Source organism: Narcine bancroftii, chromosome 9, assembly GCF_036971445.1.
Source record: "Narcine bancroftii isolate sNarBan1 chromosome 9, sNarBan1.hap1, whole genome shotgun sequence".
NCBI lineage: Eukaryota > Metazoa > Chordata > Chondrichthyes > Torpediniformes > Narcinidae > Narcine > Narcine bancroftii.
Window position 1 is genome coordinate 106,569,249 of NC_091477.1, and position 13,667 is coordinate 106,582,915.

The 13,667-nt window shown below is 39.1% G+C and overlaps 1 protein-coding gene across 1 annotated transcript in view; it reads left to right on the forward strand.

The window, feature by feature from the left end:
- Positions 1-13,667, forward strand: part of LOC138743597 (fibrillin-1-like) — a 129,081-nt gene that overhangs the window by 23,814 nt on the left and 91,600 nt on the right. The window contains exons 13-16 of the mRNA XM_069899111.1: positions 1,650-1,775; positions 8,940-9,073; positions 11,445-11,615; positions 12,563-12,748. Of these exons, the coding sequence (XP_069755212.1) occupies positions 1,650-1,775; positions 8,940-9,073; positions 11,445-11,615; positions 12,563-12,748 (617 nt within the window). The remainder of the gene's footprint in view (positions 1-1,649; positions 1,776-8,939; positions 9,074-11,444; positions 11,616-12,562; positions 12,749-13,667) is intronic.

Genomic DNA, 13,667 nt, shown 5'->3' on the forward strand with positions numbered 1-13,667 from the left:
AAATACTTTATTTTATTGGCATCTGATTTACCATCATCTAAACATAAATACCATGGGAAGGAAGGGTTCATGAGAATTATATAGCTAGGAAGGAACTGAAAAATAGGACTTAGAGAGTTATTAGGGGGCACAAGAAGCCCCCTAATAAAAGAAAACCCTAAAGCATTCTATGCATATGTGAAGAATAGGATGACAAGAGTGAAGGTAGGGCTGCTTAAGGATAAAGGAGGCAACATGTGCCTGGAGTTAGGGGAGGTCCGAAACGAACACTTTGCTTCAGTGCTCACTAGAGAGAGGGACCTTGGTCAATGTGAAGTCAATATAGAAAATGTTTATGTGCTAGACATGTTAAGGTTAAGAAAAAGGAAGTTCTGGATCTTCTTAAAAACATTAGGATTGATAAATCCCTGGGATTGGACGAGATATACCCCAGGTTACTACAGGGAGTGAGGGAAGAGATTGATGTGGCATTGGCAATGATCTTTGCACAGGGGAGGTGCCTGAGGATTTGAGAAAGGCATATGTAGTCCACTTGTTTAAAAAAATCCTGGGAAATTATAGACCAGTGAATCTTATGTAAGTGCTACGCAAACTATTGGAGAGGTTTCTTGGGACAGAATTTACGAGCATTCGGACAGGTATAGTCTTCTCAGGGATATAGTTTTGTGAGGGGTAGGTTGCGTTTTGCAAGCTTAATTGAGTTTTTTGAGGAAGTAACAAGAAATTGATGACAGTAAAAATGGCAGATGAGGTGTATATGAATTTTAGGGATTTGACAAGATCCCCTTTGCTCAACTCATTCAGAAAGTCATGAGGAAGGGGATCCATGAATTCTTGGCTGTGTAAATTCAGAATTGGCTTGCCTGCAGAATGCAGAAGGTAGTAATAGATGGAACATATTCTCTCTGGAGGTCATTGACCAGTGGAGTTCAACAGTGATCTGTTCTGGGACCCCTGCTCCTTGTGAATTTTATAAATGACCTGGACGAAGAAGTTGAGGGATGGATCAGTAAATTTCCAAATTACACAAAAGTTGAAGCTGTTGTGGATAATGTAGAAGGTTTTCATAGCTCACAACAGGATAAAGACAGGATACAGCATTGGGCAGAAAAGTGGCAGATGGAATTCAAACTGGATGTGTGAAGTGAGGTATTTTGGAAGGTCAAACTTGAAGGCAGAGTACATGGTTAATGGCAGGATTCTTAACAGTGTTAAAAGCCCTAGTTCTGTTAACCTTGTCTCATAAGACATGTTCTCCAATCCAGGCAACATGGAGGGTTATATTTGTGAGGTAGGGAAGGTTTAGTTTGTTGAGTAGGTTTAGATAGATTGGTAAAACATTGTGGGCTGAAGGGCCTGTACTGTACTATAATGTTTTATGTTAACAATTCCATAAATATAAATTTTAATTAAGTACTTAATAGTCAGAGGGAAAACATTTCTAACATTTATTTACTAAAAGCAACCTATCATAAATGTAAACAAGTTTCATTGCTTCAACATGTTTCAATCGATTGCTTTGGAATTTTAAATTATTAACTTTTATCTATCCTTTTTGGCAATGATTGCAATATGGAATATGAATTTTTAGATTATTGCTTTTTATTAATAACTTAAATGTAAATCAAATACTTCATTTTCTAACTTAGATGTGGATGAATGTCTTCTGAATATTCACAAATGTGATCAGCGTGCAGGAATCTGTACAAATACACTTGGATCACACACATGCTCCTGTAAAGAAGGATATGAAGGGAATGGATTCACTTGCACAGGTATAGTTTCAATGGATGATGAGCATACGTACAGTATTAGAAAGCTATGTATTTTGGCTTTAGTTTCATGATTGTTGATCTTGTTCATAAATTGTTATTTATATATACAAAAAATGTATATATGCAAAGTTTTTTTTAACCTTTTGGTATTAATTATTTAAATCATGAACTATTATAGTCTAATATTCCAAAAACACCATCACCTAGTCGGCACTAAGGGAATATGTAGATAAAAGTTCTGATTAAAATAATTCAGTTAATTTACATGTTCATCTGTTATTCATTACTTTTAAAGTTTGATACACCATAAAGTCATTTTGGGATATTTTTGCTGGTTTAGTAAAATTTCTACATTAATTCTAGATTGAAATATTGTGTCCTTTCTAATAGCATAGATCTACAAATGATTATTATTATAATAAGATTGCATTTAAAAATTCTGGCAATATAATGATCAACTCAGTGAATAAGTATCATTAAATTGGTGTCTCATTTGTGACCTGCGCTCGTTTTATGCTCAACGGCAGGGAATTGTTACTTTAAAGCATATTATGTCCAATACACTTATACAAGAGAAGCATAAATCTCAACCTTCCTGAAGATAATTTCAGATGAAATGCCAAAACTAAACAAATGAAACACAAAGTTAAACAGGAAAGTTTGCAGGTGCTGTGACTGTAATATAATTCACAAAAGTGCTGAAGAAACTCAGCAGGTTACGCAGCATCTATAGGAAGTAAAGGGTGGCCAACATTTTGTGCCTGAATCTTTTCTTAAGGTTTGTGCAAAAAGCAGGTAGCCACCTGAATAAAAATGTGAGGCAAGGAGAGGAGAGAGGAAGGGACAGGGTAAGGAGTACAGGCTAATAGGTAGAAGCACTCTCCCCCAGCTTTTTATTCAGGTACTTGCCTGACTCCCCCATGACTTCTCAACATTTTTTCTCTTCTACCCTCCCTCCTATGATCCCCCTATGACCTCCTACCTGTTAGCCTGTACTCCACCCCATGCCCCTTCATACTGCCTCTGCACTCCTCCCAAGACCTTTTTATTCAGGCACCTGCCTGCTTTTTGGTCATTCCTTAACAAAAGGGTCAGGCCTGAAACATTGGTTATCCTTTATTTCCTGTAGATTCTGCATGACCTGCTGAGTTTCTCCAGCACTTTTGGGTATTGCAAATGAAAATCAAACCTTTTGCAAAATCTCTCTGCATCATCCAAAAGAAATCATATTTCAGCTTCTCAACAGGCATAGACAATTGGGCTCTTCAACTAATGTAACGAACTGTGCGTATCGAGCAGCAATAGACAAAGAAACTGACAGTGTTTAATTTTAAAACACTAATTTTATTTTCTAACTCTTAAACTATAGTCCTTTTAAACTATCCTTAACACAAAATCTATCCCCGTCTGTGTGCGTGTGTATGTGTGTGTGTGTGTGGTATACCCAAACCATTACAGTCCAGGCCAAAATTTAGATTACTTTAAAGTTCAGTCTTTTAAATTCAGTGTTGAAGAATACACCTTTAAAATTTGATGCCCAGAATTAATGTAGAACTAATGGGAAGACTGGAGTTGTGGCTGCTACAGGCTCACACATGTTCCTTGCTTGGCTTTCAAAGAAATGTCCATCCATACAAGCTGTAGTCATACAACTCCTGGCCATTTTTTAGGCAAGACTTGAACTGGGCAGCCTCCACAAAGCTTCCAAGACCCTGGCATCAGACTCTCCAAGTGACCTTCACTGTTAGACACATTCAAAATGATGCACTTTTCTTCCCAAAAGACCTTCTTGACACAGGTCAATCCACCGAAAAGGCCCAGTCATTCTTTGCTCTGAATTCCACAAAAATGGCTGGCTACATGAGCCACTTCAAAAAGCTGTTTTCTCTTTAGCAGTCAGAATGATTCTCCCTTGCAAAATCGCAATGTCTTTGCAAATGTATTGAATCTGAAACAGGCTGTGACAAGCCTTCCCTCAGTTCTTCCAAGGTATCGAATTGTCGCTTGGCTGTGACTTATGTTGTGATGGTGCTTGTGTGAAATGTTAAATGTTAACTGTGACCATTCAGTTCCTCCTGTCTATACTATCCTTTATAGCACACATGTCAAACTCTGGCCTGCGGGCCAAATTTGGCCCGCAATATAATTATATTTGGCCCACAAGATCATTTCAAAAATGTATTAGAGGTGGCCCGCCCTGTAGCGAGAGCCGATGCTGTTTTTTGGTAATGTCACCCCCACCATCCTCCCCCTTCATTGCACATCCTTCCCCATTGTAACACGAGAAATTGTAACATGAGAAGTCTGTCGATGTCATCAGCCAGCAAGCCAGTTGGAAGGCTCCCCACACAACCAGTCACTTCTCCCACCTGTCAAGCGGTGCAGCGGATGGGCGAGCGCCTGTGATTTCCTGTCGGCCGCGACGGGCATGGCAGGCTGCGCACGGCCCCCGGGCAGCGCGAGCCCCACGCGACTGGCACCGGACGGCCCTTCCTCAGCGTGAGCGCACTTCTCCCGGTCGCCACGGCCTTCAGCGCTTGCACCCGCGCGGACCCCAGGGACGGCTGGTTCGGCCCTGCACATGAAGAGAGAGATGGTGGCTGTCCGCAAAGGCTGATCGGCAGCGCGCTGGGCCTAAGTGGGTGGGTAAGCAGGGGTGGGCAGAGGGTGTAGGTGAGGAGTAATGGGCAGGGGAAGTTATGGTGGTGCGAGGGGCAGTTAGAGGGAGGGATGAGTAGAAGGAGGGGTGGATAGGGAAGAGGTAAAAGGGGAGGGGCAGGGCGAGTAGGGGAGGGGTGATTAGAGGGTGAGAGACGGGTAGAGGGAGGAACAGGTTGAGGGGAGAGGCAGTAGAGGGGCGTGTATAGGATGGGGTGGGTAGAGGGATGGTGGGTCGAGGGTGAATAGAGGCCTAGAGCCTGAGGAGTGAGCAGGAAATGCTGAGTCCTGATGCAGGCCAAAATGGACACAGCCTGTGAATGCTGACTACATCTCCACAGGGACCAAATAGGTTTCCCTCAGGTCAAGCAAAGGGTGAACTTGAGCTACCTACTCCTGACCTGTAACATTATCCTCCTAAAGTTATATCCTAAAGTTTAACATTACATATGTTGAAAGAAGAGAAAACATGCAGATGTTGTTGAAAATTTTCAATAAATATTTAGTTCGGCCCTCGACTTAGTCCAAGTTTTTAATTTTGGCCCTCCGTGAATTTGAGTTTGACACCCCTGCTTTATAGTAATAATCACATTTTACTAAAACAGGAGCTCATAATACTAATAAGGCAGTGTGCCAGTCTGTTCCTTTGTCTGAGGCCAATGGCATTCATCAAGTCTGTATTTATATTACATGTTATCAATATCTCTGCTGCAAACTTAGTGACTTGGATGCATAAATGCAGCATGTGCACTACAATATACTTTCTGATTAAATCCGTGTAGTAATATGATCGTATGTACTAGCTGGCCTGCCCTCCAGGTGTCCTTCTACCTTGGCACCTCCCTAAGTCCTGCCCATGTGACCCCGGGCCATAAAGATCGAGTCCCCTCTCCTTCCCGCTCATTCCTAGCCTTGGTCCCAGGCCAGCAATCTCTAGTATAATAAGTTTTTGGGCGCTATCAGTAGCCCCAATAACGACACAGATAAAGACTGAGGGGAACAATAGGCATTATTGTACTAGAGACTGCTGGCCCAGATCCAAGGCTAGGAATGAACGGGAAGAAGAGGGGACTCGACCTTTATGGCCCGGGGTCACATGGGCAGGACAAAAGGAGGACAAAAGGAGACACCATGAGGGCGGGCCAGCCAGTACATATAATCATACCACTACAATCCAGCTGTGAAGGGCCAGCTAAGAATGCAGTAGACTGCATATTTCGGAACATCTTTACTGAAGCACAACGGTCTCATACATTGTTTCTTGTTACATTCGAGAAAAGATCATTTTGTCTTGTATCTACTGGATGGATGAAAACTCCTGGACAAAGCCTTTAATTATCCATCTCTTTAATCTTTTCTGGACATCATCTCGCTTTACCTGCCATCTCTTCATTTTCCTAATCGTAGTATTTCAGTGAATATTATATTTTTAGAAATTTTACGTATAGTTCGCTAACAGGCTGTTCTGGCCCACAAGCCCATGCAACTCAAAACACCCCAATCAACTTACAACCCCCATATGTTTTTGAAGTATGGGAGGAAACCAGAGCACCCGGAGGAAACCCATGCAAACACAGGAATGTTTACAAATACATTTTGTTTGGGAGTAATTGATTTCTGCAGAATTTCTGAAGTCAACAAAAGGTCCTTCATGTTCTACATTATCATTCACTAAGAGTTTTGCCACTTGGAACTACTGTAGAAAGTCTGATGATGTACACAATATTAACAGCAGCCAGTAAAAGTGAATAACCAATTAACCTAGAAGTAATTGCTCCCTATGATGGGAGGAGCTACTTGCTGCTGCTCATTGTTAACTAAGCAAGGTAGGAAGAGGATTTTAGATGAAGTGTTTGCTGCATCGTGAAAAGACAGAAGTGACAAGGATTTATGAGAGGAAAATCATATTTGGAATCTATTTAGGTTGTAACTAACACAATAGGTTGAAGAGAATCAGCTGATGGAGTGAATTTTCAGAAGCCCATTGACTTAGTGCAATGCATAAAATCACTGGGGAAACAGTAGGTCATGCACCATCCACAGAAAGCAAATGATGGTCAATTTTTGGACCTGAGCAATTCTTTAAGAATGATGAAAATCATCGATGATGATTAACAAGGTGAGGGGAGGGGAGGGAAAGGAGGAGGGGAAGGACCACAGACTAGCAGCTAATAAGTAGATATAGGATGGAGGAAGAAGAGCAAGGAGGTGATGAGGTGAAGGCAAAGACAGATAGAAGGAAAGGGGGTGTGAAGCTAACAGGAGGGAGATAAAGGGATGAGGGAAAGAGAGAAACTGGGAGAGGGTTTAATGGAAATTGGATGTTGATATTGATGTTATCTGGTTGGAGACTGCCAAGACAGAACACAAGGTGTTGTTTTTCCAATTTATGAGGGGCCTCAACTTAGCACTATATGAGGACATGATCAGGCATATCAGTGTGGCAATGGGGTGAAAAATTAAAATGGTTGACCACTGGGAGTTTCTTGCTGTTGAAGCGGACTAACCAAAGGTGCTCAATGATGCATTCAGTTTCCCTGATCTAGAGAAGGCAACATTGGGAGCACCAGATGCAAATATTGACTCCTACAAATTCACAGGTGAAGTGTTGCTTCACTTGGAAGGACTTTTTGGCCCCTGAATGCTGATGAGGGAAGAGGTGTAGGTTCAAGTTTAATACTACTTGTGGTCACATGATCTCTGTGGAAAGTGGTGAGGAAAAGGGAGAGGAAGATGCGTCTGGTAATGGGATCCCTCCGTAGGTGACAGAACTTGCAGAGACTGAGGACAACCCTGTTCTTGTTGCATCTGAGAGAAAAATAAGCCAGGGCAGATCAACACAATTTTGTACTCATGATATTAGGATCGATGTACTAAACAGATCGAGGATTTGTTATGGGACAGAAAACAGCCGAGGAATGTGGAACATTTAAATGCAGACAAGTATTAATAGCTCTATTTCCAGATGATGTAACAAGTCAAACTTTTCATTTTGTCTAAAATCTTCAATATTTCACCTGAATATGTTTTTCAATATTGAATACACTTGGGTGATATGTATCTTTATCCACAACTTAACAATCTGCAAAGTTATCCCTTTTGTTGATGCATTAATCACTTTCCTACACCTTTGTTTTGAAGTCATTTTTCCAATGCTATTGGTAGAACAAGAGAAATGTGATTTTAAAGAGTAGATTGCGAAAAAAGGATCTCTATGTTTATGAATTAAATACAAACTTTTTTTTAAAAATCATCCAATTGTTGCTTCTTGTTCTTAAACTCCAGTGAGATTTTGTGGTTGCTTCGACACATCTTCAAGTTTTCTTTGACCATACTTAAGGTACTTTTCTTCAGAATCAACCATTATTTATGTCAGCGGACTGCAATTGCATTTGTTTTGGATTACATTCAAGAATATTTCCTGCTGCCCTTCCCAAGATATCTCAACTTTTCATGATGGACAAAATATGAGATTTTGTGTGTTTAATAACATCAAAGGAATTTGTTTCTGAATTCCTAAAATCCCCTTAAATTTGTTACATGGCACTCAGTCCTGAAAAATATCAATGTTCAGGAACACAAAGATTCAAGGGAACTGCACCCTAACCCTATTAATTGACTAACTTCTCTTCAGCACTCTGAATGAAAATATTTCTTATATGTTCTTCACAGCATAGAAGAAGGCCAATTAGATCAGTGGAGGAGGATCTTTGAGCAATTGTTTCACCTCAATCTTTTAACCCTTCTTTTTGTATCACTGAAACTGCTTGAACCACTGACTTCCTCCATCAGATTGTGTTTGGCTTCAGATTCCAGCATCTGCATTCTCCTGTGTGTCTCTATTTTTTTTTTCCCTGTAATTTATTCCCTTTTGTATATTGTTTTCAACTCACCCGTCACCCATCTACAGCATGAGTAATTTATAGTTGCCAATTCACCTGCTAACCCGTCTTCAGATTGTGGGAAGAAATTGGAGCATCCAGTGAAACTCACATGGCCACCAGATGAAGATACAAACTAAATACAGAGAGAAACGGTCAGCGCTGCATCCGAGTTCCTGATAATGCAGCCTCAATGCTCCACATTATACATTCATATACATACTCCACTAATATTTTAGCCAAGTGAATAGCGCTATACAACCAGGGAAAGATCATTTAAAAACAATTGTGTCTTATTTTCAGAGTTCCCTTCAAGCGCTGCTCAACCTGTGATTTCTTTTGTTTATTCATAATTGAGACACTAATTTTAAAAAATTAACCTCAATTAAGAATTTACTATTCAATATGAGTTTTAATAATTATGTGAATATATCTGAAATAAAAACAAAAAATGGTGGAGATACTCGGTAGGTTACGCAACATCCTTGGAGATGGTACCTGACCTGCAAAGTAGTTTCTCTTATTACTATTATAATTTCAGATTTCCAGCATCAAGCAGATCTTCTTTTTAAAATATTTGCTGTTGAATTTTAATGACATCATTTCCCAATTCTTTTTCAAACAGAGATACGATTATTTAACTACGGAACACGATTTGGAGATACAATACTCAATAGAAGGAGTGGCGACTTTAATTCTCCAACCATCAACATCCCAACTGGCTTTCCATTTGATGACATCTTTTACTTCAAATTATACGTGTGTTTAAATTTTTTATTTTTAACAATTAATTTTCACAATTTTACACTTGCACTTATGAAGATGCCTATTTAAAACTCCACTATTCTACAATGAAATTTAGCTTTGATTACAAAGCATAATTAATAAATAATTTTGCAACATTCTCTCTTTAATGAGAGAAATCCCATGATATGGGGAGATAGTAAATCAGCTATGACCTTGGTGAATAGCAGAGCAGCCTCAAGAGATTGAATATTCTCTCTGGCTCCTATTTCTCATGTTTGCACAATTATCCATTTATAAGAAATTGCACCACAACGAGATATGGGTGTGATCAGAGCAAAGCACGGCAACCAAAAAAATCGTACTGCTTCAAACTTTAAACTTAGTTTTAGGCAAGAGATATTTCCTTGTTCTAAACACTATCTTATGACTGTTTGAATGGATACTTGCTTGTAGAATGTTAAATGGCACAACCTGTTGACTTCTGCTACATAATTTGCCATTAATCATACAGTGCCGAAAAAGACAATTCAACCTCCTGCCTCCACAGCTACTGTATATGAGAGAGTGATCCAATATTTTACTCATCTGCTACTTTTGACTCTTCATGCAAAGTTCCCCTTTTCAATTTTAAAGCTATTTCATTTATTAAAGCTAACATTGGCTGTTTCCATCATATTTTTTATGTGGATGATGCACAAAAAGAATTTTCCTTATTTGTTTCCAAATGCTTCAATTATTTTTAAATCATTCTCTCTGGTCAAGCAAATGGAAATGGATTTTCCCTATCTGTTATGTCAAAATTGGTACATGACTTTCAGCAAGGTGGAGTGAATCCCCTTCCTTGTGATAAGATTAAGAGTCCGCAACTTAAAATGTACTTTACTTCACAGAAAGCTACAAAATTAATTTGATGTAATTTTGTCCTTCCCTAATTCATTGTAAAGCTCCCAATTAATTATGTCTGAGATAAAGTTTGTGCCAAATGTCTAGAAAAGAACAGCAAAGTGAAAGGAGAGAAAAGAAAGGTTGTGGATTATTGCTGGCTTTCCCAATTTTACCTTATTTAAATTGCACATACCATACAAAATTGGCATGAAGGGGACACAAAGTGGTCTCCAAAATATTGGAGGGAAGATCAATGAGATCCCAACATTGTACAAAGATTGTAGAACAATTTTGAGTCTATGAATTATATCCATTTACAATGATCTACGAAATATGTTTGGTCTAATTTTGTCCTTCCTAATTAACTGCGATATTTTGCAATGTAACAGAATACCAACAGGTATATATCCTTTCTTTTAACTTCATTTTGAGTGGGTCAGAAACAGAACCACGGCTCCATCAGTAAGGCCTTTAATTTCTTTCCAATGAAATCCCAGCAAGATAATAATTGCCAGAAATTTGCAAGAGTATTAATTAGATTCCAGTTGTGGACAGCAACAAAGTTAACAAATGCCTTTTTTTTGCCATTGTTGGCTCTTATCTAGTTTTAGTCTTTTCCTTCAAATGGATTGGCATTGTGAGAAATTTGCACCACTTCCCAGATATGACTGAAGCACAAACTGCATTCAGCCTTTTAGTGATATTACTGGGTCCAATGACCTGATGTTAGAAATGACTGAATTGATGTCATTACCTGTGTTGTCAAAAATGGACAACCTCCAATGGTTGTAACCATAACCATATAACCACTTACAGCACAGAACAGACCAGTTCAGCCCTACTAGTCCATGCTGTAGCAAATCCCCACCCTCCTAGTCCCACTGACCAGCACCCGGTCCATACCCCTCTAGTCCCCTCCTATCCATGTAACGATCCAGTCTTTCCTTAAATGTAACCAATGATCCCGCCTCGACCACGTCTGCCAGAAGCTCATTCCACATCCCCACCACCCTCTGCGTAAAGAAATTTCCCCTCATGTTCTCCTTATAATTTTCCCCCTTCAATCTTAAACCATGTCCTCTAGTTTGAATCTCCCCCTTTCTTAATTGAAAAAGCCTATCCACATTTACTCTGTCTGTCCCTTTTAAAATCTTAAACACCTCTATCAAGTCCCCTCTCAATCTTCTACGCTCCAGAGAAAAAAGCTCCAGTCTGCACAACGTTTCCCTGTAACTCAGACCCTGAAATCCTGTCAACATTCTCGTGAACCTTCTCTGCACTCTCTCTATTTTGTTTATATCTTTCCTATAATTTGGTGACAAAACAGTACACAGTGACTAAGTTACTTGAGGTGATTTAACAACCTATCTGAAGTAATTTAGGCTTTTCCTGTCATTATTAATGGGAGCATTATAGCTTCTCCAGAAAGCACATAACAAGATATCATAAATACTGATTTTCCTTCTTTTATATTATGGAACTAAATACCTTTGTATAGTTTTCAGATAATGGGCTGATTACATTTCAAAGAAACAATGCTCAGGTACAGTTCCTATATCCGAATCCATTCCAAAGTTTCAATCAATTCCTGCATAACACACCATCAATGATTGCTGTTTTCTGGGATGATGCAGATGTGAGAAGAGGAATAGGATCCATCTACTACCAGGTATGGAAGATCAACCTTCACCTTTCAAGGATAATTGATTTTATAATTACTTGAGGATAAGTCTGCTGGGCTTTAAAACTTATTTTAGCTTTCTTTAGAAAGCATATATTTGGGAGAAGGTATCACAAAAACTAAAAAAAAATTGGAACATTGACTTTTTGGGACACTGCATCAGTGATCAGTTTCAGCCCAGTAAGAAGTCAGACCTCGTACTATTTTAATACCCCTCACTGATTATTGATTGGTAAAAATGTGGTGAGCTGAGGAGCCACTTTCCAGTCTGTACAAATTCATGACTTAATGCCCAAACAAGTAAGAGTGGTGGACGGATATCATGGATAAGGGATTGTTTTGTGAACATTCTAATAAGCCTTTTTTTTTGTTCTCATAGTTTTTTCCCCTCACCAATCCAGAAAGCAAAACTTTTCCTATTGGTATACCAGTTTGAAAATGTCACCAGATGTTTGAAACCAACAAGCTAAACAAGCCATATAGTTATGTTGAACCATTGTGCCTGTAATACTGGACCAGAAAATGAATTTTTAACCTTCTGTGATTGTAGATCATTTCTGCCATGAAGGGGACACAAAGTGGTCTCCAAAATATTGGAGGGAAGATCAATGAGATCCCAACATTGTACAAAGATTGTAGAACAATTTTGAGTCTATGAATTAAATCCATTTACAATGATCTACAAAATATGTTAGGTCTAATTTTGTCCTTCCTAATTAACTGCGATATTTTGCAATGTAGCAGAATACCAACAGGTATATATCCTGTTTCTTTTAACCTCATTTTGAGTGGGTCAGAAACAGAACCACGGCTCCATCAGTAAGGCCTTTAATTTGCTCATGATAACTTGCACAATTAGCAATTTAGCCTGCTTCAGAAAACCTTTCAGTGCATGGCAGAGGTCAACTAACAACAGAATTTTAACCACATTTCAGGAATTTAATTTTCAAGAGAGGACTGATGATCATAGTAAGAATTTTCAGAAGGAACTTAAGACACAAGTCAATGAATTTTATGGATCAGAACTTGGCATCACTAGCTTTGAACCTAAATGGGCACTCAGGATCACCTGGGAAAATATGCTTCCTTTCACTGGATATATAAATCTGGAAATTCAAAAGGTATGTATTTACTAATTCTATTTCCATTCTGATTAAACTTAAAGAATCCTTCAGTGGTTCAGATATGCCTCAAAGGAAGAACATATCTCCATTCAGCATATATGAGAACATCAGAAATAGCAGGAGTGAGCCATTTATCCTTTCATGCCCACTCCACTATTCAAGAATATTATAGTTCACTCTGTGCCACTTTCTTCACTTTTCAAATTTTTCCATCGATTTCTCCTTTGAATATACTCAATGACCAGCCTCTGTACCTCTTTTGGGTAGAAAATTTCACATTCCTTTGGGAGGAAAAAAAAAATTCTTCTCATCTCAGAACTGATGGCTAAGCATTTTAAACTACGATCGCTGATTGTGGGTTTCCCAGCCACATTTGAATCACAACCTCCACTCCAACAATGCAGCCTAGCCCTCCTGACATCCCATGTGTTATGATGGGTGTTTGTTTGTTAGGTTCTGATTCATGTCAGACTTGTGGGCAGATCTGAGAACCACTGATTCCAATAAGGATTTTGGAGGTGAGAGGGAAGGGTGAGAAGGAAGGTGAGAGGCATTATTAAATCTTTTCTTTACTTTAATATTTTAATTTTTGTGTGTTTAAATTAATATAACCATTAAGATAGGATACTTATATTTACTTACTTCCAATGTTATTTTTTTTGATCTCCCAGAGATATTTTAAAGCCACTAAAATCAATGAAAACTTTCAAAGTTGCCAAATCTTCTCTCCATCTCACACTCCACCCATCTTAGCCCTCTGCCAGCTGTCAAGCTTGTCAGGGCATGGTAGTGGTGGGGCTCTGTACTACACTATCTGTCATCAATTAGGCCATGCTGATGGAGTTAAGTGTGCAAAGGGTCCATGAAAGACAATTTAGTGTCTGGTTCCACACAAGTGCAGATATGCAGAAACCAA